This window comes from Nicotiana attenuata, unplaced genomic scaffold (assembly GCF_001879085.1).
Source record: "Nicotiana attenuata strain UT unplaced genomic scaffold, NIATTr2, whole genome shotgun sequence".
NCBI classification, from domain to species: Eukaryota; Viridiplantae; Streptophyta; class Magnoliopsida; order Solanales; family Solanaceae; genus Nicotiana; species Nicotiana attenuata.
The window spans coordinates 157,719-178,595 of NW_017672494.1; the positions used below are offsets into that span (position 1 = coordinate 157,719).

At 38.5% G+C, this 20,877-nt stretch overlaps 1 protein-coding gene across 3 annotated transcripts; it reads right to left on the bottom strand.

Moving 5' to 3' along the window:
• Window positions 1-1,725: 1,725 nt before the first annotated feature.
• LOC109213418 (pre-mRNA-splicing factor prp12) lies at window positions 1,726-16,928 on the bottom strand. 3 transcript variants are annotated; one of them, XM_019377212.1, is made up of 16 exons: window positions 16,581-16,928; window positions 10,516-10,650; window positions 10,349-10,428; window positions 10,126-10,209; window positions 9,907-9,994; window positions 9,651-9,805; window positions 7,475-9,479; window positions 6,749-7,059; window positions 6,252-6,567; window positions 6,012-6,167; window positions 5,540-5,681; window positions 5,221-5,297; window positions 4,830-5,042; window positions 4,023-4,162; window positions 3,043-3,151; window positions 1,726-2,284 (listed from the first exon to the last, which is right to left on the bottom strand). In XM_019377212.1, the coding sequence occupies exons 1-16, from the start codon at window positions 16,761-16,763 to the stop codon at window positions 2,087-2,089; spliced, it is 4,392 nt and encodes a 1,463-aa protein (XP_019232757.1). In that variant the 5' UTR covers window positions 16,764-16,928; the 3' UTR covers window positions 1,726-2,086. The 3 variants fall into 3 exon arrangements, with proteins under 3 accessions (XP_019232757.1, XP_019232758.1, XP_019232759.1); XM_019377213.1 differs by lacking the exon at window positions 4,830-5,042 and having other exon boundaries at window positions 16,581-16,927; XM_019377214.1 differs by lacking the exons at window positions 1,726-2,284; window positions 3,043-3,151 and having other exon boundaries at window positions 4,080-4,162; window positions 4,811-5,042.
• Between the last annotated feature and the right edge of the window lie 3,949 nt (window positions 16,929-20,877).

The following is a 20,877-nucleotide window of genomic DNA, read 5'->3' on the forward strand; positions in this document are numbered from 1 at the left end:
TTTTGCTCATTCGTAAAATTTTTGTGTTTATATATAAAAGCACTTTTTCTAGCTCTAAAGAGTTGAAAAGAGAGTAAGCCTCGTACTATCATTGACGTCGCTCGGTTCGATTTGGATTTATGATTTGATTTATTGATAAAAAAATTTGGACCAAATTTAATTTAAGATTCGCGGCGGTAATTTCCCAACCAGTTGGCGACCAAACAATTTAAAACATTTCTATCAACAGACACTACTTTATGGGAATCGGTACTTTCGCACCTCTTCAACTTAGAATGTTTGGCTTGCCTCAATTTGCATAGTTTTCAAAAAGCAAAACGTCGTAACAGTGTAATGTGATTTATTGTCGTCTGTTGAAGTTCTGTAGTTTCTATTACCGGTATTACAGAATAGTTGTTCCGTTCGTTCTATCCTGGGAGGAATTAGTCCAATAACTTTAAGGGGTTAAATTCCTTAAGGAAACACAGTTTTATGTTGAGCTCAGAACATTTTAATTCTCCTATTTCTGTTTCTGTTTTACTTTTGCAGAATATATTTTTGAACATGTTAATTCTGTCTTGATTTCTTCTTGGAGGGCTTTGAGAAGAATAAATACCCGGGAAGAGTTTGAGAAGCTGAATGCATGAAAGGACCGAGCAATACGATTTGGCTGATGAAGAAGTTGAAGCATTCCTGCAAGATGAAGGTGAATGTGCTTCATTGTATTTCAGAACACTCCTAGATACTCTTCTGCCAGATCTTTTATTTTAAAATGTTGTTATATATCCTTTTGTTTTTCTTAACTAGTACGTAGCTTTTGATCTCTCGACTGCAGTTCCTTTTTAACAAGTATGTCGAATATGAGAAGAGAATTGAGCCTGTGAAGAGGAAAGCAATGGAATATGTTGAGAGTACACTTACTTTCTTAAATATGTACATTTCTGTATTCATGAAAATGGTTTCAACTACTACGAAAAGGACCATAATTTCTTGAAATGGTCTAGAGTCTATGTTAGTACAGGAGAGGAGATGTTCACAGCATTGTCTTGATAACTACCCAACTTTTCTGCCACGCAATGCAATTTGAACTTGTCAATTATATTGTCAGCTTTTTTAATTTAATGAGTCTATCACATCCTCTATGTATGATCATTTATTCCTTTAGGGACGTAAAAGCCTTGCATTCAATTCCAATTCTACTCTTGCAACTCCTGTTTTCAGTTTATCACTAACAAAAGGGATCATGACCACCCCTACATGAAGTAGAGCAATTAAATCAAGGTGTCTGTTTCTTCCCTCGCACAGTTCAACTATTTTACAGGGTATTCTTGCTACCTCCTACTCACATAAGTATTGAGTAATGTTGCTCAGTACGCCTATACAAATAGAAAGAAATCTCTTGGCGTTCTGATTTCAATACTCTGTTCTACACTGGGGGCTCTAGCATTTCAACCAGAAAAAAGATTAGAAATCTAAACTGGCAACATCATGCCAACGTGGAGTACAACCATTTGTTGCTTCCAGAGGTCAATATAAAAACAGTAGCAGGAAGGGTAAAAGAATAGAAGAGGCAAATGGCAAACGTTTGCGCAATAAGGCATGTGAATAAGAAAAAAGTTATCAACAAGAATTCTGTGGTATAAGATATATTTACAATTAACTGAACCTACTGGGACCCATATTATACAGAAAAGAGTCCTTAACCCACCCACCCCCCACCCCCACCCCCACCCCGCCCCACCCCCACCCAAAAAACTAAAACACCCCGTGTTCCTCTCGGGAAGCAAAGGCATCTCACGTAAACTAAAAGATTGCCATACAAAACTGTGTATGGACAATGATCACGGAAGAGGCACCCAGAAGCACAACCCTGCAAAACTATTTCTGCCACTCCCACTCCAAAGCCAAAACAAAGCAGAATAGCCTGGCCTGTGCACAATATTTGATCCAGCTTCAAACATCATGTGTCAATCGCAGATCACCTTGCTTCCAAGAATATGAACAGATGGCCTTCGCACAGGCAATTATCTGGAGGAAGGCTGTAAGGCCACTTGATTGGCAGTCAATGGAAGACCAAGTTTACAGCTCTCAAAGCATCAGAACATATTCAGTTCAGGGCATAATGAACACGTTCTAGCAGCCGCACAACCTGATTGACAGTAACTGGAGGAGGAGATTGCTTTGAATTGAACGTAATTGTGTTTTGTGCACCAAGAGGCAATGCTAATACAGCTTCTTGTTGCATACTAGTAAGCTCCAAGAACTGAGCAAGCATATCACCATCCAGAGCTTTAGGTGCCCTAGCCTATAATTGGAAAAGGCAAAAGACCGGCACAAAGAATAATGAGTGACAGTTTCAAGCATATATTTAAACATCATCATAAAAAGCATGGCCCTCTAGTTTCTGCAATGCAAACCTAAAACACCTTGTCAAGGAAAACGAGAACTATAGAGAGCAAGAGTGAAAGACTGTAGTCACAGATTCCTCTTGTTTGCATTTCCATTTTTTTTTCCTTGTGTGATATGGAAAATCCTACTCCAGTAACCCCTCCACCCCTTAGGAGACAACATTCACCAATGGCCTTTTCCCACTTTTTCCCTAGGTGGCTTGAACCGCCAGCCACATGGCAGGAGGTGAATGGTCCTTTCCACTACGCTATATCTCCCGTTGTCCTTGTTCACATTCTTATTGGGACATTCTATTTGCACTCCTCTGACATGAGCACAATGAGCAGCATGTGAATTGTAGCATTATACTTGAACAAAGCAAAAGCTTTAAATAGCCAAACGCTAATGACAATTCTTTTAAAAGAGTGTGAGACATCACTATCTAACATAATAGTCTTATCTAATGACAATTCTTTTACAAGAGAGTGAGACATCACTATCTAACATAATAGTCTTATCTAATGACAATTCTTTTTCATAAAAAATCATCACGCTTGACTAGAAACTTCACCTTGTAAAAGCCGGAATTAAATAAGAACTTCTTTAAAAAATAATTAAAAAAAAAAAGAACTTCAAAACAGTTTAGATATAAAATAAGAAAAATAGATCTCTTACCAGACTCCCACGACAGCGAAATTCAGCGTGGTCATTTCCCAATATAGGAGCAGTCAATGGATGGATGACAAGCCTAGCCTGTACCGCTTCTAAGAGATCATATTCCTCCCTATGAGAAAGTAAATCTCTTCAGAGGTCGTTTAACAATAACTTCTATGCAGAGAAAATAGATAGTCAATTGAAAACACTGCATTTTGGCATTCAATTAAAATACTTCAACATTTGATCCATGTTAGGAGTAATTCTCTTTTTGTACCAACTTACCCATCTCCTATTTTAATGTCACGACCCAAATACACGTGATTGGCACCCGGTACACTACCCCACCCAAATGAACCAAACCATATGATGTACCCCAACCATATGCATGAAAATCAATCTAACCGGAAGCTTTTTGAAACAGTGTAAATACACTCCAGAAACTACTTATGACCACTTGCTTTCCAATTTCCCAGTCACTGTTTTCCCTCCCATTTCTGCAGGACAGCAAGGAGTGGGGTAGGAAGGGGAAAAAACACCAGATAATACTTACAGAGACTAAGAACTCCTAAACCAACTATAAAGCAGGAACATCTAACTCGGATTGCCCGACACTAGCCGTTCAAAAGAGTAGTTGAATTCAATCAGTTTAAATCTCACGAATCACGAGAAGTCCCAAAACTGGCATTCTAATACTCCAGTAGAGTCAACATGCTGAGACAGCTCAAAATGCATATATTAATTATTTAACATCTTGATGAAGAGACTAAGCTGATTGTCACCGAGGAGCAAAAGCAACCACCCAAATGTTATTATCAGATGATAATCATATCCAAAGTTTGCAGCTAAGACAGTAGAATAACAGACTAAAAAATGCATGTAAATAGTGAAATAAAAGGCACAAAGTCGAAGAATGACAAAGCACATCCTACGAAGGTGAAGATGAACTAAATTTTTCAGGTAACATGAACAGTAAGTTTGACAGGATAATTGTGAAATACCTAGTAAGAGGAATGAAAATAATTATGCTCCCTAAAAGTGTACTAGCCATGATACTATTTTGTGATATGTCACCGACATTGCGGGCAACTTGACAGCCCTTAAGTGCATCATCTGCTGGAAGTTTATAAGAGAATGACCCCTGCAACAAATAATAATTCTCAAATCAATTGAGGCTGCCACCAAAATTAAGCCAAGGTGATAATGCTGCAGCATTTTGTCCCAAATCATCAAAGTTCATATCCCATTCCATCAACTGTTAACGATTTTGTCCCAATTCATCAAAGTTCATATCCTATTCCATCAAATCATTTAAGACTTCTTACAAAATCAAGTGAAGCCAATATCACTAAATATAGGAGTATTGTTTTTTTTTTTTTTCAAAGAAAGTGAAGGTGCTCGAGTATTGATTTTATTTTAACCTAAGCTTAAATATGTAAAAAATTAAATTCAACTTAAATGATTGATTAAGAAGAAGTATAAGAATTATGAATTATTAGTTTTCTTTGGAAATTACAGTTGAATACTGTTAAATTAAATATATAATAAGGAATACAATTTGTAAAGCGAAAAACAGATATTGATGAAATCAGATAATTTGCTATAGATGAAAAGAGTTGAAAAGAATTTTGTTCTCTCCATCTCCCTCAAGCACCAAAATCAGAACCGAGGAAATTTTTCAATACTCATAACCTCACCCGTGTCACCACTGAACACCATACTTGTTTTTTCTCAGCTTGGGGCATCATCTAAGAGAATACATAAATGTTAAAATAGAAGATTCCATAACTGGTTCAGTGGTTCGTGACCTTGCAATGCAGTAAAAGGTCTTTTGTCTTTTCAGATCCCTTGAAATATGAAATATCAGCTACAATCAAATTTTCTGGTCTATCACAAGTTCCGTGGTTCACGCCAGTGTCGGATTTGCCATCTTCTATATATCCTATGGTATGCATTGTATCTACTTTCTGGACCACAACACCATAAGGCATCCAACAATTATCTCCTATAGGAAAGTGCACCTGCTTTCCACTGACAAATATTATATATTGTTGTCTATGTCATTTATACTATTTCACAAGGACAAAATAAGAAGATGGTTCATTAGAAGGTGCATTATAGCGTGTAAAAGTTATCATCTTTGACAAGTATGGTCTAAACCCATCATCCAAAACTGAACGGCTCCAGCCAAATGCTTACCTTTCGAACTCTCATAGCTATCTCACCCATGTAGAATGAACAAGTTAGAGCTAGATTGCATTCTGGACTGGAATTATCTGTAAAACAGAGCCATATTTTCAAAAAACAAGTAAAGGATTTAAATTACAAATAGTTATTAGAGGAAGAAAAGTATGAGAAAGAAAATGATGAGGATATGCCATAAGAATCTCAGCTAGTGAAAACAGCAGAAAAGGTAATCATAAGGCATTAAATATGAACAGAGATCCTGATCTTTCTTTTCCTATGCAGTTGTATTTTAGAATTTGGAGTTTACATAGATATTGCAAGTTGAATTTACCTTCTGAGTGATTCAAACATGATAAAATGGATAGACTCCCCTTTCGATCTGAAACAGCAGCTGTGTCTACATCCATAAGAGTGCAATCAGCAACTAACCTCTGGACAGGGTCACAGTAAACTTGCTCTAGTTTTCTCGCATCCTGATCACAAGACAGAAGAAGATGGCTTGTAAGGCAACAAAATTTCCAAACCTACCAACGCAAGGTGGTAATATCTGATACAAGTATTTTCATGCCCCATGCAAACTACAACCTAGAAAGAGGATTTCCAAATTTCCAGCCCCATAATGGAATACAAACAACCAATTCCCAACAAAACATACAACAAGTCAACAACAACAACAAACCCAGCTTAATCCCATACGTGGGGTCTGGGGAGGGCAGTGTGTACACAGCCTTACCCTTACCCTATAAAGGCAGAGAGGCAAAGAGAAGGGAAGTTTTTTAAAGTAATCTACTCTAGCTACTTACCTCTTGATACGAATAGAAGAGGACACCATCACGGCAATCACCAACAGCAATTCTAGTGAAGTGTGCAGTAAGAGTCATGATCATGAAACGTGTTCTCCCTACTGCTAAGCGTCTGACTCTTTGAGCATTATCATTTGGAAAACCACAAACATAAAACTGCGTGAAGCATGAAATATATTTTAGTAAGAAGTAACACTAACTTTGCGAGAAAGTCAGTGTATGAGAGTTATTTCAACGTACACAGTTGCCCGCAGAGGCCAAGAAATAACGATCAAGGTATGGGCAGACTGCAAGCACCATTCCAGGCCAGGTGGTTGAATAACCTAATCTTAAGTGCCATGCCTCACTTTCCTCAAGTTTAATCCCGTCACAGCTGTTATCGTCAGGACTGCTACAAAGACTACTGCTAGACAGCTGTTCAGCGGCATATCCACCAATCTCACGGAAAGGTGAAGTACGTTGAGAAGACGATCCAGCCCTTGAAGAAAATGCAATTGACCCACTATCCGAGTGTTGCATTTGCTCGATGCAAAGAACTATTAGACGGCCCTTTGTGCTGTAAAAAGTATCTTTATTAAAATAATACAAAAACATGCAATTCATTCATATACTTCAGACAAACAAAGATCTACCCAGATAAGATAGACTATTGGGAAAGAAAATATAAGCAAAAACAATGTATGCTTTGTAGATTTATGGAAGTAAAATGCTATAATCATTTGGCGGATGGCACTAACCTTTCAGCTTCACCACTAGGCATTATAGCTGGACCAGTAGAGAGACTAGTTCCAACAACAAGAACTTGTTCGTATCCAACTTTTACCAACTCCATGCATTTTCCTATCTCCCCTGGCTCAAACTTAAAGGAAGACAACACCGATCCGCTGAGAGGATCTACGCAACAGACATCAGATGAACATAAATCATCACTGAGATCAGTCCGTAATACAAGCAACAACCTACTGTCACTATGATATAGAACCTTTCGAGGAGTGCCGCCAAAATGAAATTTCTGCACATTAAGCCGTTTACTAGGCACCATCTCCACCTGAAACAAAAAAATAGACGGCCTCTTTGACTGACTATTAAAGGTGTAAAAAGACCAAGATCGATATATACAACTAAACACAGTCAACCTCCCTCATTCCATCCTTTGCTTTTCGCTTCTTTAGTTTTCATTCTCTATTATTTTCTTCTTTTTTTGGGTGTGATGTGTGTGTGTTTGGAAGGGGGGGGGGGGTGTGGAGGAATTGGAGATGAGGAGGGAAGGTCATGCAAACGGAAGTGGCATGAATAAAGTGCCATTGAATATCCGCCATCAACCGGATATGAGAACATCGAGAAGAAATCCTATGTGGCTTGTGCTTGCTTTTCCAACATATAATATGTAAACTACAAGTGCAACTAGGGAGGTGATGTACCAATGTTGAGCTCTGTTAACTATAATGAGGCTTTTCTCTTACCAAATGAAGACTGTTTTCAGCAACAAAGATAATTCCCTTGGGACATTCAGTTGAACAGACTGGAGTAACATGTGTGGAAGGTGGAAAAGAGATTGAAGTATACGAGAGGCTATGCCTTGCAGTTTGCAATAACCAGGGCCTATCGCTTAGAGCGATCACATCAGCATCAAGAGAGTCATTCAATGGAACCAGAAAAACAGGAGTTATGCCAATCCGACGAACTGCAACTAATTGCAGATAAACAGGAGAATCCTTCGTCTTATCCAATAAACTGGACACTTGCATAGGTTGAGTTCTAAAATTCTGAGATGCAAAAGTTGAGGAACCACTGGAATTAGCCATACAAGAATTGTCAAAAGTTTGAAGGCCAGGCGACTCAAGTGAGGCAATTATCGAGGCAGAGGGCCACTCAAATCTGAGTAGCATACCGTTCCTTAATCCTGAAAGAACATAAAGCCGATCAACGAGTACAAGTCTTACATCTTGAGGAATGCAGCCACTTATGGTTGTTCCAAGAGTGTTTGTTAAGGTTATAGACCCAATGGCAAGAACATTCACGCCTTTATCAGAAGTAAATGACAGAACTTCCACAGAAGGCTTATGTGTACCAATAATGAAGGTGTTACTAATGTCCAATCCGGATGGAAGAGAATCCAAAGGAACTCCATTTGTATGACTAGTTTTAGATATAAAAGGTGTTTGCTCAAGCCGGGGGATTGAAATGCAGGATAGTTCATCTTGCAATCTCACATGTTTCATCTGGTATATTTCTTTATGATGGGCTGATAAGGTCCTGATGCCAAGAATAAATAAGAAGCATGGACTGGAAGTTGCAACAACTATCAAATTAGGCCCAACAGCTCCAAGGCTTATTGTCATATTATCAGGGGACCATGAGGTGAAAGTTGGTGATGACGAATCAATACCATCTGGATGTGCAGCAATAGTAGGTACACACAGTCTCACAGCAGTCTGGTGGATTTGCACCAGTAAACCATCGCCCACAAGACCACAAGCCAACGTGCAAACATCCGGCTGGAAACCCATGAAGTCAGTTACATCAGAAAAGCTCACACCAACAGATAGAACCCTGGTCTCTTCAACAAATGATAGTACAAGGAAAGAATGATAAGAATCAGCCATTTTCATTTTCACAGTCCAAGTTCCAGTAATACCCTGATAAATAGGTGCAGTTCTCAACAATTTCTCTACGCTGATGCCACTGCGTATAACTCGTAAAGATCCTTCAGGTGCCATCCCACAGCAGGCAAACATTTGATCATGTTTCTCATCATGGTAATCCACAACGGACATATCCAATATTGGTGCGATATTTTGGATTGGACTTCTATAAACAAGTTTTCCCTCTTCAACTTTTAACACCATCCCATCACCCATCTCAATGATAACTGCCAAAAACCCACCTCTCACCCACAAAAGTGCCTTGGCTGGTTGAGTCTTGTAAAGACAATCAGACAGAGATATTTTCAGGCCATCAGAATCAAATAAAAAATCAATCAGGAAAAGCTCTCCAGAATCAGCACAAAATATCATCCTAGGACTGTGATCATTTCCAGGATTCCAACTCCATGAGCAGACAAAATTTGAACCCGGTTTTACATTGCTATCATCATCAATGTTCATTGGGTCATTTTTATTCAAGTCGCTAAGCTCAAGCAATGCAGATGCAGCAACGCTATACATACCGTCTTCGTCAATAATATCGGGAATTCTAATAGCCTCTTCTACAAAATTCTGCTCCTCAACTGAAGGTGGTGTAAAATTTAAACTTATTCGATAAAGAAAACAAGGGCTGTGAGGATCTCTAAAGTCCATCACAATAGCATCCCCAGCACGAAATACTAACAGGATTCCATAAGAATGAGGAACTTCTACGATATGATGTGCTAGTGGTCCAGGTTCAGAATACTGATATATTACATGGAGTGAATGCTCCTTCATATTCCACTCTATCAACATGAGCTCAGTCCTATATGATCTCCTCCTGCAGGGCCAAATTTGAAACATCATATCAATACTAGCATAGCAGAAATTAGAAGATGATGATTTGTTATATACAACTACAAAAGAGAAAACCCACTTTCCATCACAAAGCCAGTTTAACGATTGCGAATCTGACAATTAATTATGTTTGCGAACTTATCCATCATCCTACCTATTGAGAAGAATGGCCAATACAGGATTGTGCTCCTTATTTGGTTGACGAACATCTGTTGAGATGAAGCACATGCTCCATATGGTACCACAGATACTGGTGAAACCACTGGCAGTCTCAATCTTCCCTTGATTGTCAGTCGGACAAAAGATTCTCTAATATCATTATTTAAAGCAAATCAGTAGAATAGAACATAGCTATCCAAGTGGTTAAGTTGCATACATATCTAGCACGAAATGTATGCAAAAATATTAACCTTATCAAGTATATCACTGCCAGCTGAAGCAGAGCGGGAGAAAAGAGCCAATCTGTCTTCATATGCACTAGCAGCAATGAAACAGCCACTGCATAGGGCAGAATAAGAAATTACCAACATGGACATGTAAGAATCTTTAGGTAGTAGCTGAAGGTGACTGGTTTCAATTGTTGCCAACCATTTAATTAGTTTCATTTGTCCATCAAAAATACAACTTACCTGGAATCAATAGCCAACATCCTTCCAATTTGATGCCTTGGATTTCCAGGAGATGAAAGTTGAACATGTGTTACAGCGAAAAACCTATGTGAACAATGCAAAGGTACGCCTTTAATGAAAAGGATGACTGTCTTGGCTAAATCAAGATTTTAAAAAGAATTCACTGCTCCTTTTATGTGTAACAAAAATAAAAGGAAAAAGATACAGTTGAGAAACAATTAACCTGTGCATTTCATTGCAAAATCTGAGAACTGAGAGCTTCCCTGAATCCGAAATAACAACCAGGAGATCCTTGCTCAAAAGCTATTTAAAAGAAGAAGTGAAAGGAAAATGCCATGAGTATAGAATCTTAGAAATAAAGGATAAGTTGAAAGGAACAATCTAAGACACCTGCGGGCTTCCAGCAGGGAACTTCTCATTCCAGGGCAGCACAGCTATATCTTTTATTATGCCAAATACAGGCTGCTCACAGATAGATTGCACAATTCCATCTTCATCTATAATCACCAACTCTACAGATGTTTCCTGCATCAAAATACATTGTCATATTACATACTGAAACTTGCTAAATAGAACTGTAAACCGAGTAGCTAACATTCAACATGTTGAAGCCCATATGCAAAGTATCCAATAGAAGCAGTTAAGCATGCAGCACACCCGTGCTATATAAGCATAGGATACTATAATTCATCTAGAAATCAAGAGAACATGCAAGTGCTACTAAAAAACATATTTTAATAAAATACAAGGCAGTAAACAACAGATTAATCCTGGTTGACCCCTTTATGCACCCACAAGGCTCCTTTTTGTATAGAATATTGGGTGTTATTTATAGAGAACCACATCTCTTATGTCGGCTCTCTATTTCTTTCGCTAACTGCTTGTATACGGGAGTGTCCAAATTAACAAAATTTTATATACCTTACAAAAACTGATAGTATGCGAACGCCAAAAACCCAAAAAACAAGGATGCAAAACGCCAAATACCAATACTTACCTTATAGGGAAAAAAAAAAAGCAGCAAAAACCAATACTAGCTACAAGGTTGACTGGGAATATCTATTGGTTAACGCATCTAAAGGAAGGATAACAAAATTGTTAGCTACAAGGTTGAGCAAGAACATCTATTGGTAAAAGCATCTAAGCTTTACTTGTTGTCACGTTACATGGACTCGATACAAGCATCCAATACGGGTATCAATCTAGAAGCCAGATTCGTCAACACCTAAATCTTAAGATTCAGAGATACAACAGAGGGCAAAATGGTTGGGTGGTGGCTAAAAATTATGACAACTTCTATAACATAGAATTGTTTAATGCAACTACGATAGTGTAATTAATTGAACAATAAATGATATTCCCATGTGAGTTTGTATGTTTTTTTCCAGTTGTTTGCTACAAGAGAGCCTTATTAATGGATTGTGAATAATTTTGAGATGAAAACCAAGCAAAAAGTAACATACTGAAAGTTAGATCAACATGATCAGATGATAGGGATGAAAATTACAAGTAAAGCATCTCCCATGAAATGGCTGTAAAGATATGTACAGGAAGATCAGGGAACCTGGAAGAAAGTGGTGAATGCAAGGCAACTGGTGCACAAAGTCTCTAGCCAGCACATGAGGTTGGACCTTGGAGAAACATAATCAGACTATGGGGAGAGTTCCGCCAGAATAGCAGATTTCAGATAGGAAATGGTGCAAATGTCAAGTTTTGGGAAGATAATTGGCTAGGGGACTCAACTTTGCAAAATGACTTCTCAAATATCTATCAAATAGCAAGCAGAAGTGACTACTACTATCTCTCAGAACAGAGCATACAACACCTGGAATCCAATTCTCAGAAGGAATGTGCAGGATTGGGAATTGGGTGAGCTACTCAGCCTCTTAGATGGATTGGGAAGATGTATGGCCAATGAGCAGGTTCCAGATAAACTCATTTGGGGAACAAGAGCTAAAGGAATCTAGACAGTGAAAGAGGGATACTGACACAGCACTAGCCAGAATGAAATGGTGGACAATTGGCCTAGGAAGCTTATCGGTAAAACAAAACTACCCCCTAAAGTTATCTGTCACAGTTGAACTGCATTGAATGAAGCTTGCCTCACTCAAGACAATCTGTGCAAAAGGAGTATTCCCACAGTTAACAGATGCTACATGTGTCATCAAGATTTTGAAACAAACAGGCACCTTTTTTTGCATTGTTCAGTAACTTCAGACATTTGGAACATGTTCATTTCAGTGCTTGGACTCAATTGGGTGACACCAGAAAGTATTAAAGATGCTTACAGCAGCTGGAGCTTATGGAAAGTTGATAAATCCATCAGGAAGATCTGGAAAATGATTCCTGGATGTATCTTTTGGACAATTTGGACAGAAAGGAATAGAAAATGTTTTGATGGAATATCAACTCAACTTACTCCCTCAAGGCTAATTGTTTAATTTTGTTATGTAGCTGGAGTAATCTCTCCCCTCTTTAGCTCACCTGAGTCATTTTTGGATTTTGTTTGCTCCCTATCCTTAGCATAGGATTATCTGTAATAGGGCTAGCAAACTCTCTTTTGTATTAGCGCCTGCACAATGCTCTACTTTGCATCTTCTTGATGCTTTTGATAATATCTCTTACTTCATCAAGAAAAGAACATCTCCCATCAAATACATTGCCTCAACCTCCAACCTATCCCCCCACCCCCAAGAAAAGGTCTTTTAGCAAGCAAACAAAAACTGATACAAAAGGCAATTTCCTACAGACCCAATCCAGCTTGGTTATTGATAGAGTGAATAAATCTCACACTTACATTCAAGCTTTTGATTGCAAGCTCAACCTATAGATGATCTTCATTCCCCCTCATTCGCCAAGAGCGAAAATAGAAGTTTATATGACCATCATTCAATTAACTGATCTTACCTGATAGGGAATATCAACAAATATATGTGTCATTTTTACTCTCCAACGCTGCTAAAGACATTTTTTGGTCGGTACACCGTTATTCAGACAATTAAGAATGAGACTTTCTTCCACTGGTACTAATTCCCTAAACAACAGAAAGTTCAATTTGCATTTGCTTCAAGGCGCAGTGCATGTATGCTCTACAAGTTCAATGTGCAGTGAGGTCAGGTTAAATTCAGCAGACCAGATCTCAATTTGACCTTGATCTTGTAGATTTCTCTTCCTACTACTGGAATCGGGTGGTGGTGGCTGGTGGGTAAGGGATTTCAGTACGCAGATAGCAACCTGGAAGCTCCTCTAATTTAATTACTAAGTCTTGTTGGAAGTGTTTATAAGATTGTGGCCAAACTGCTAGCAGAAAGGTTGAAGAAGGTTATCGATAAAGTGTAAACTTGTCTCCAATCATCAGAATGCCTTTATCGAACATCGAACATAGATAAATCACTGATGCAGCACTTATAGCCAATGAGGCTTTAGATTGGAGGATTAAAACCGGGGATCCTGGCATTATGTGCAAGTTGGACATAGAGAAGGCTGTTGACCAACTGAACTGGTCCTATCTAATCTCTATACTGAGGAAGATGAGATTTGGAGACAAATGGATAAGGTGGATCAGATTCAGCATTTCAACAGTCAAGTACTCAGTGTTAGTCAATAGAGAACCAATGGGTTTCTTCTCTCCCAAAAAGGGACCAGGTAAGGAGACCCACTCTCCCCATTCTTGTTCATTCTAGCCATGGAGGGACAAAGCACGATGCTGGAAAAGGCCAGAGCAATGCAGTGGATTCAGGGATTCAGAGTAGGCTCCAATATTGGGAACTCGATCACTATTTCTCACCTGCTATATGCTGATGAAACTTTGATCTTTTGTGAGGCAGATAAATCACAAGTTATGCACCTGAACCTCACACTTCTCCTCTTTGAAGCTTTGTCAGGGTTACATGTCAATGTGTTGAAAAGTATAATTTACCCTATCAATCATGTGCCTAATGTAGAGGAGCTCGCATGCATTATAGGTTGCAGTATTGGTGTACTCTACCTACCACATACTTGGGTCTACCACTGGGTGCCAAATTCAAGAATTGTGAGATATGGAATGGGGTTATTGAAAAACTTGCGAAGAGATTAACTTCCTGGCAGCTTCAATATATATCCGTAGGTGGCAAATAACTCTCATCAGTAGTGTGCTTGACAACTTACCAACATACTACATGTCATTGTTCCCCATCCCAAGGAAGGTGCTAAAGCAATTGGATAGAACCAGGAGGAATTTCCTTGGGGAAGGTAATTGCAACACCCACAAGTTTCATCTGATAAAGTGGGATAAAGTCATTCAGCCAAAATGCAATGGAGGTTTGGGAGTCAGAGATCTAGCAACTGGGAGGTTCATCTTAGAAGAGTTGTGCAGGACTGGGTATGATGGATATGCTAGCAAAAGTGGAGTGGTACAATATTGATGTGAGCCAACCAAATACCATATATTGGGGGAATAAGGGCACCTTCACAGTAAAAGAATGCTACAGACAGATTGGTTCCCAGAACCAGGTGAATGATGCATGGCCCTGGAGGCTAATGAGGAAGACCAAACTACCTATTAAAGTTATTTTTCATAACTGGATTGCCCTCAATGAGGCCTGCTTAACACAAAACAACCTCAACAGAGGAGGTTTCCACCTGGTCAATAGGTGTTATCTATGTTTGGAAGATGCGGACACTGTCAGCCACCTGTTTTTGCACTGCCCAGTGGCAAATGACCTTTGGAATATGTCCCTCTACATTTTTGGCTAGATTTGGATCATGCCACAGAATAAAAGAGGCACACATTAGTTGGTGTTTATGGAGAGTTGATAAAACCATCAAAAAGATCTAGCTGACGATCCCCGGTGCTATTATTTGGTGTTTATGGATCTCTTTTTTGTTGGACTAAGTTAATTGTTGTAATTAGCAGTGACCAATTTCTGAACTTTGTTTGCTCCCTTGTCTTAGATTGACATTGTAAAGAGATTTGCAATTCTTGTTATTTCTGCATTTCAATACTTTTGTAACTTTGCATCTTCTAGTTGCCTTTTGCTAATGGAACACCTTATTTCATCAAAAAAACTTACTAAAGGCAGTAAGTTGTCTATGGAGAAAGGTAGATAGACTTTCTCAGTACTAATAAGTTTGACATAGTACTATATTTCGGAAAAAAACTAATTTCTAATAGGTGTCACAGGCCAAAAATCATAATGGGAGTAGGCCAATTTTATTTTTGGACCAAAACACTTGACCAACAAAATTTTCATCAAGAGGAGACAAAATTATCGAAAGCTTTTGGCATTAATAAAAGCCAAAGGAGCTTAGTGAGATTGCCAAAACCCTCTGAGGTACGTCTCTACGAATCTATGATAGAAAATTGACAAACCGATGCCACCAGGTTCCATACAACATAATGCAAAAGAAAATAAAAAAGAGAACTTCCTTCTAGAGATTGAATATGTAAGTGAAAAGAAGAAAGTCACAACATACTATTACAACATTCCTTAAAAACTTAATCTACAAACTTAAACTCTATTTCTTTTTCTTTTTTTTTGATAAAGCAAACTCTATTTCTTACTTCTACATACGGCTATTCCACTTCTTCCCTCTAATTATCCCACAAAATAACTAGATCATGGTTGAATTCGTATTGACATAAAGATTTAAATCATGACACTTTCCTCTCATAACCCTTTCAAGCATCAAAAGGAGAAGAGAGGCTCACAATGGGGTTTGTAAGATTCATAAAAAGGAATAGTGGTGCAAGACTTTCCGGTTATTGACCATTGGTGCAACCCACTTGCTTCAAATAGAACACAAGGGGGGAGACTACAGAAAGAGCACCTGGCAGCCCAAATAGTTACACATGCATGTAAAAGAAAAATTGGGCTATGCATCGATCGGCGGAATTTGAGCACAACATACGTACCCAATGCTTATGCTTTCTGGGTTCAATTTCATAATGTCACTAGCAGACTTCATTTATTAAATTTGGTCTAACTATTTTACAAGCTTACGTTTCACGATCTTAATCTAATTTCAAATAAAATTAAATCAATCAACTATGCCCCCAATCACATAGCAATCATTTTTTTCTTTAAGTTAATACATCCTTAAAGACGGGAGGTTAGCCTGCGCCTTACGAGTATATTAATATCCAAAAGATAAATATATATAGGAGGGGAAGTGGAAGCCTAACCTCCTCTTTGAAATAATCATCCTCATTCCATTACAAAATACTTTCAGATATATAAGTATTCATCCGAATTATATTTAGAAACTTTAAATCTAAAGGATTGATAGTCCTTATCTACATTAAGCAATCCAGTAAGAAAAGCAACCGGAGTAAGCCATATGCCTTTTTTTTATATCAATTTTGCTCTGTCCTGGTCAATTTCATTCCAATAATTTCGAAGCAGATAATCACACATTGAAATTAACATTTAACACAACTAATCTGCAAATGAAGTTTTAAGAAAATGAGCTACCTTGCCAAGAACGACGTCGTATGAAGTAGAAGAGCGGATACGGCCATAAACGACTTGCAGAACAACACTACCTCTGAGAACAGTCTTAGCTAAATAAGAGGCGCCACGAGAAGCAGCTGATTGTGACTTGCTGCTGCAACCGGCAGAGGATGAAGACGAGGATTCTTCCTCCGAAACCGCCATTAATAGCTGAGATTTGATTCAGTTTTTCCAATTCGTCGCCAGTGAAAAATCGACTCAAAGATACGAGATTCGAAGAATTCCGACCATAGGTCTGTGGTATGAGAAAGAAGCCTAAAGGTGGTAACACCCTGGCTTATGAGACTGATAAGAGGGGAATGATGTTACGCCCCGTGTTTTTGTACATAAGAATACATCATAAGTCAATTAATGTAAGTTTAGAAAGGGAATAATTTTTTAAAAGTTTACAAAGTTAGTTCATCATGTTAACGTGGAGGTTACAAATATTTAAGATCATTAGTACCAAGTAGCAACAGGGTTTGAAGGCTTAGAAGCTAAACGAATTGAAGAAAATAAGTTTCGTCGAAAGTCGACAAGATGGAATGTTTTACCATGTACTTTTAGGGTGATACTAGGGTTATTAACATTATAAGGAGATTATATTATGAGTTGTTTTAGTCGTACAGTAGTTGGTGTTATGTTTTGAAGTCAAGGGAGTTGTGGAACAAAAGTTGGAAAAAGGTCATCACAAGTTCCATTCATAAATGTGCTGAAAATTAGGTCAAATGTAACTGAGTTTTTCTCCCAATATACTTGGAATTAGGGGATGATCTACCTATCAAATTNTACCCGGCCATCATAAGGCTCGGTAGAATCATACCCGGCCACGTGGAGCTTGGTAAACCCAACTGATCAGTGGTTGCACAATAGGTGCCATACCCGGCCGACTATAGCGCGGCTCGGTAGAGTAAAATAGATACATATATATAATGCATGCTCGACTCATGGAATCAAGTTCTAAACCTTTTGGAGTGACTTAAGAACATTATGGACATCCCTACCATCAATATGAACCTTAGTAGGATTTAAGGATTATACCACTTGTTTAGAATAACTTTATAAGGAAAGAACAACATGGACAACCTTAGTTTCTAGGAGTAGATCCGTTATGAATTAGCGTACCGTTTATGTTCATGTCACTTTACATCATGCCAAAAGAAAGAAGTAAGAGCCTTAACATACCTTGTATATACTGCCCCAATCTCAAGCTATGCAATTTTCACGACTCCTTAGTCTACAATAAGAGAAACGATACTGTAGTTATCATTCAAGCGTCATAACTATTATGTATCGACCACAACCTATTTTACGATGAAACGGACAACACCTCCCCTATATATATGACTTCACACAATTCCAAACAATCACAAAACAGCCCAAACAACATCAATAATAATCATATTGAGCCTCCCAAAACAGTCCACGCACAACCTAATCACTTCATACATACGACAGCCACCGTAGTCGTGTCAAACGACCCGGAAATGTTACGAAGAACTACCAGCCCACAACCCTACATCTATATGGTGTTTTTCCACTTCCTTCTTCCTCCAAAACTCCACAAAACAGTAGTAAAACACGCAGCCCAACAGCAACACAAAACAGTCCACAAAACAGTGCGCTACAAATGAATAACTCGAACTCACGGCTTCCGATCACCGTCCCGTGAGTTCTTACATGTATAGAACGAATTACCATGAATTCACAGCAGAATAAATGTATGAAACAGAGCAGTAAACTCACCTTACTTGTTGGATAACTCAGCCCTTCCCTTGGTTCTTCAAACTCTAGGTTTTATCCCCAATTAGAACTTGAAAGAGAGGGAAAATCGATTAAGGTTTGTGGATAATTTTTGGGAGGATGTTTGCAGGGGTTTAGGTCTGGTTATTTGTGATATATAATGATGGTTATATTGCAGGAGATAACCCTTTAAATGGGCTCTTTGGCCGACCCGAAATTTCCTATTTTTGGGCTATCATTTAACCAAGTAGGTGACACACCTACTTGTCACCTAGCAGCTTGTGCAGTCTCGCAAAAATACCTATATCTCTCTACTCCGATGTCGTATCGATGAACGGTTTAATGAATTAGAAACTAGAGTCATAGATATTTAATTTGATAGGTAGATCATCCCCTAATTCCAAGTATATTGGGAGAAAAACTCAGTTACATTTGACCTAATTTTCAGCACATTTATGAATGGAACTTGTGATGACCTTTTTCCAACTTTTGTTCCACAACTCGCTTGACTTCAAAACATAACACCAACTATTGTACGACTAAAACAACTCATAATATAATCTCCTTATAATGTTAATAACCCTAGTATCACCCCAAAAGTACATGGTAAAACATTCCATCTTGTCGAGTTTCGACGAAACTTATTTTCTTCAATTCGTTTAGCTTCTAAGCCTTCAAACCCTCTTGCTACTTGGTACTAATGATCTTAAATATTTGTAACCTCCACGTTAACATGATGAACTAACTTTGTAAACTTTTAAAAGATTATTCCCTTTCTGAGCTTACATTAATTGACTTATGATGTATTCTTACGTACGAAAATACGGGGTGTAACATCATTCCCCCCTTTGGAACATTCATCCTCGAATGTTGATTAATGCGCTTATCAGTCTCATAACCTTTAGCTCTTAAGAATTCTTTATTATTGTCCTTGACATCTAGGAAACTGTTCTGTAAATAAATGCAAAGGCCAGGGTGTTCCCACCTTTAGGCTTCTTTCTCATACCACGACCTGTGGTCGGAATTCTTCCAATCTCGTAACTATTGTTACCTTTTGTCATGCATCATGTACAACTGTGTACTTGTATGTGTGACTATGCGACTCTTCTCTCCTTTTCCCTCCAGTTTCTATCCAATCTTTAGGCCTCACTTTGTGAACATATACATAACTATGACAAGATGTCCCTCTAGGCATCTATAGGTGTACTAAAGTTCTTCGCTTGGTACTTTATCGAACTTACGACTATTGCTATATCTTGTTTCATAGCCTTGTATATTTATCCTTATGGCTTTACTACATCTAGGTAGGTTATACTATACCATAACACTTACTTCGGTTTATTATTACCGAAGTTTGCTACCCAACTCCAGGTTACTCTCTCGCTGCTTATCCTATATGTATAGATCTAAGTCATTTAATGCTTCCTTATTACTGTTCATCTAAATAATGGCATCATAATCTCCTCTCATATGTTGGAACTCTTATCCATCTATTATTGATTCACCTTAATGTTGATCTATAATCCACCATTGATAACTTGAAACCTCTTACGTAATACATTGTCACTAAGGCTCACATCTCATCGGGGAATATCTATGTTCACCTTGGAGACCTGATGCGGTTATGAGTACGACCGGGCGTGGACGGCACTCGGTCCTCCGGATTTTCAAGGGCCGCCGGGGGCGGCACCGGACACCACGCGACGTGCGGTGCTCTTCCAGCCGCTGGACCCTACCTCCGACTNGTCCGATCCACCTAGGGACGATACTATACTTTCATAACCATATTTCATAGCATCCTATCATGATTCATCTTATGGGGGTATTCCAATCCCGTGCAATTCATAAAATCCCTTTTCTTTAAATTATTCCTCAATCAAAGGCCTAAATGTCATCCTCGTAGCTATCACAATTACACCCTTATTCTACTACCGGGGCAGCATTTCATCTCTTCTAATTGCTCCTAGTCTTAGACTCCTTTGTGTCTATTCAGGCTGTACCGAGCTTTTTTTATTACATATGGAAATCATCAGCTCCCTTGTTTTGATGGGTTTAATCCCGAGGACATACATATTCTCGTCACCTTCTCACTCACCTTTTCACATCCTTACTCCTATCCACCTAAAACCTTGTTGCTCTACAATACTTTACTTTAGGACCTACACCGATCTATTTATACTACTCGCAACCTTCCTTAAACTTGCTACCAACAAAAATTTCCTCCGGGTGTACGATATAACAAGCTCAGAACCTTACAAGAGCCAGAAGGTCTCCCTAAGTACTACAACGAAAGACTAGCTGAGGAAATAAGGAAGAAGGTTTCCACCTGAGCATAGTGAGCAAAAAAGTAAATGATCTTGTAGCAACAGTCTCACTACAATATTGTGTACATTCCATAAGAAAGTGGCACCTATCGTGGCTAATGAACGGGAAAAAAAAAATCAAAGGGGATGTTTGAGATCATATGAGGTACAGGAAATTACAGTATTCGTGGGCAAAAAGACAGGCCAAGTATTCATGCAACAAGTGATAGGAC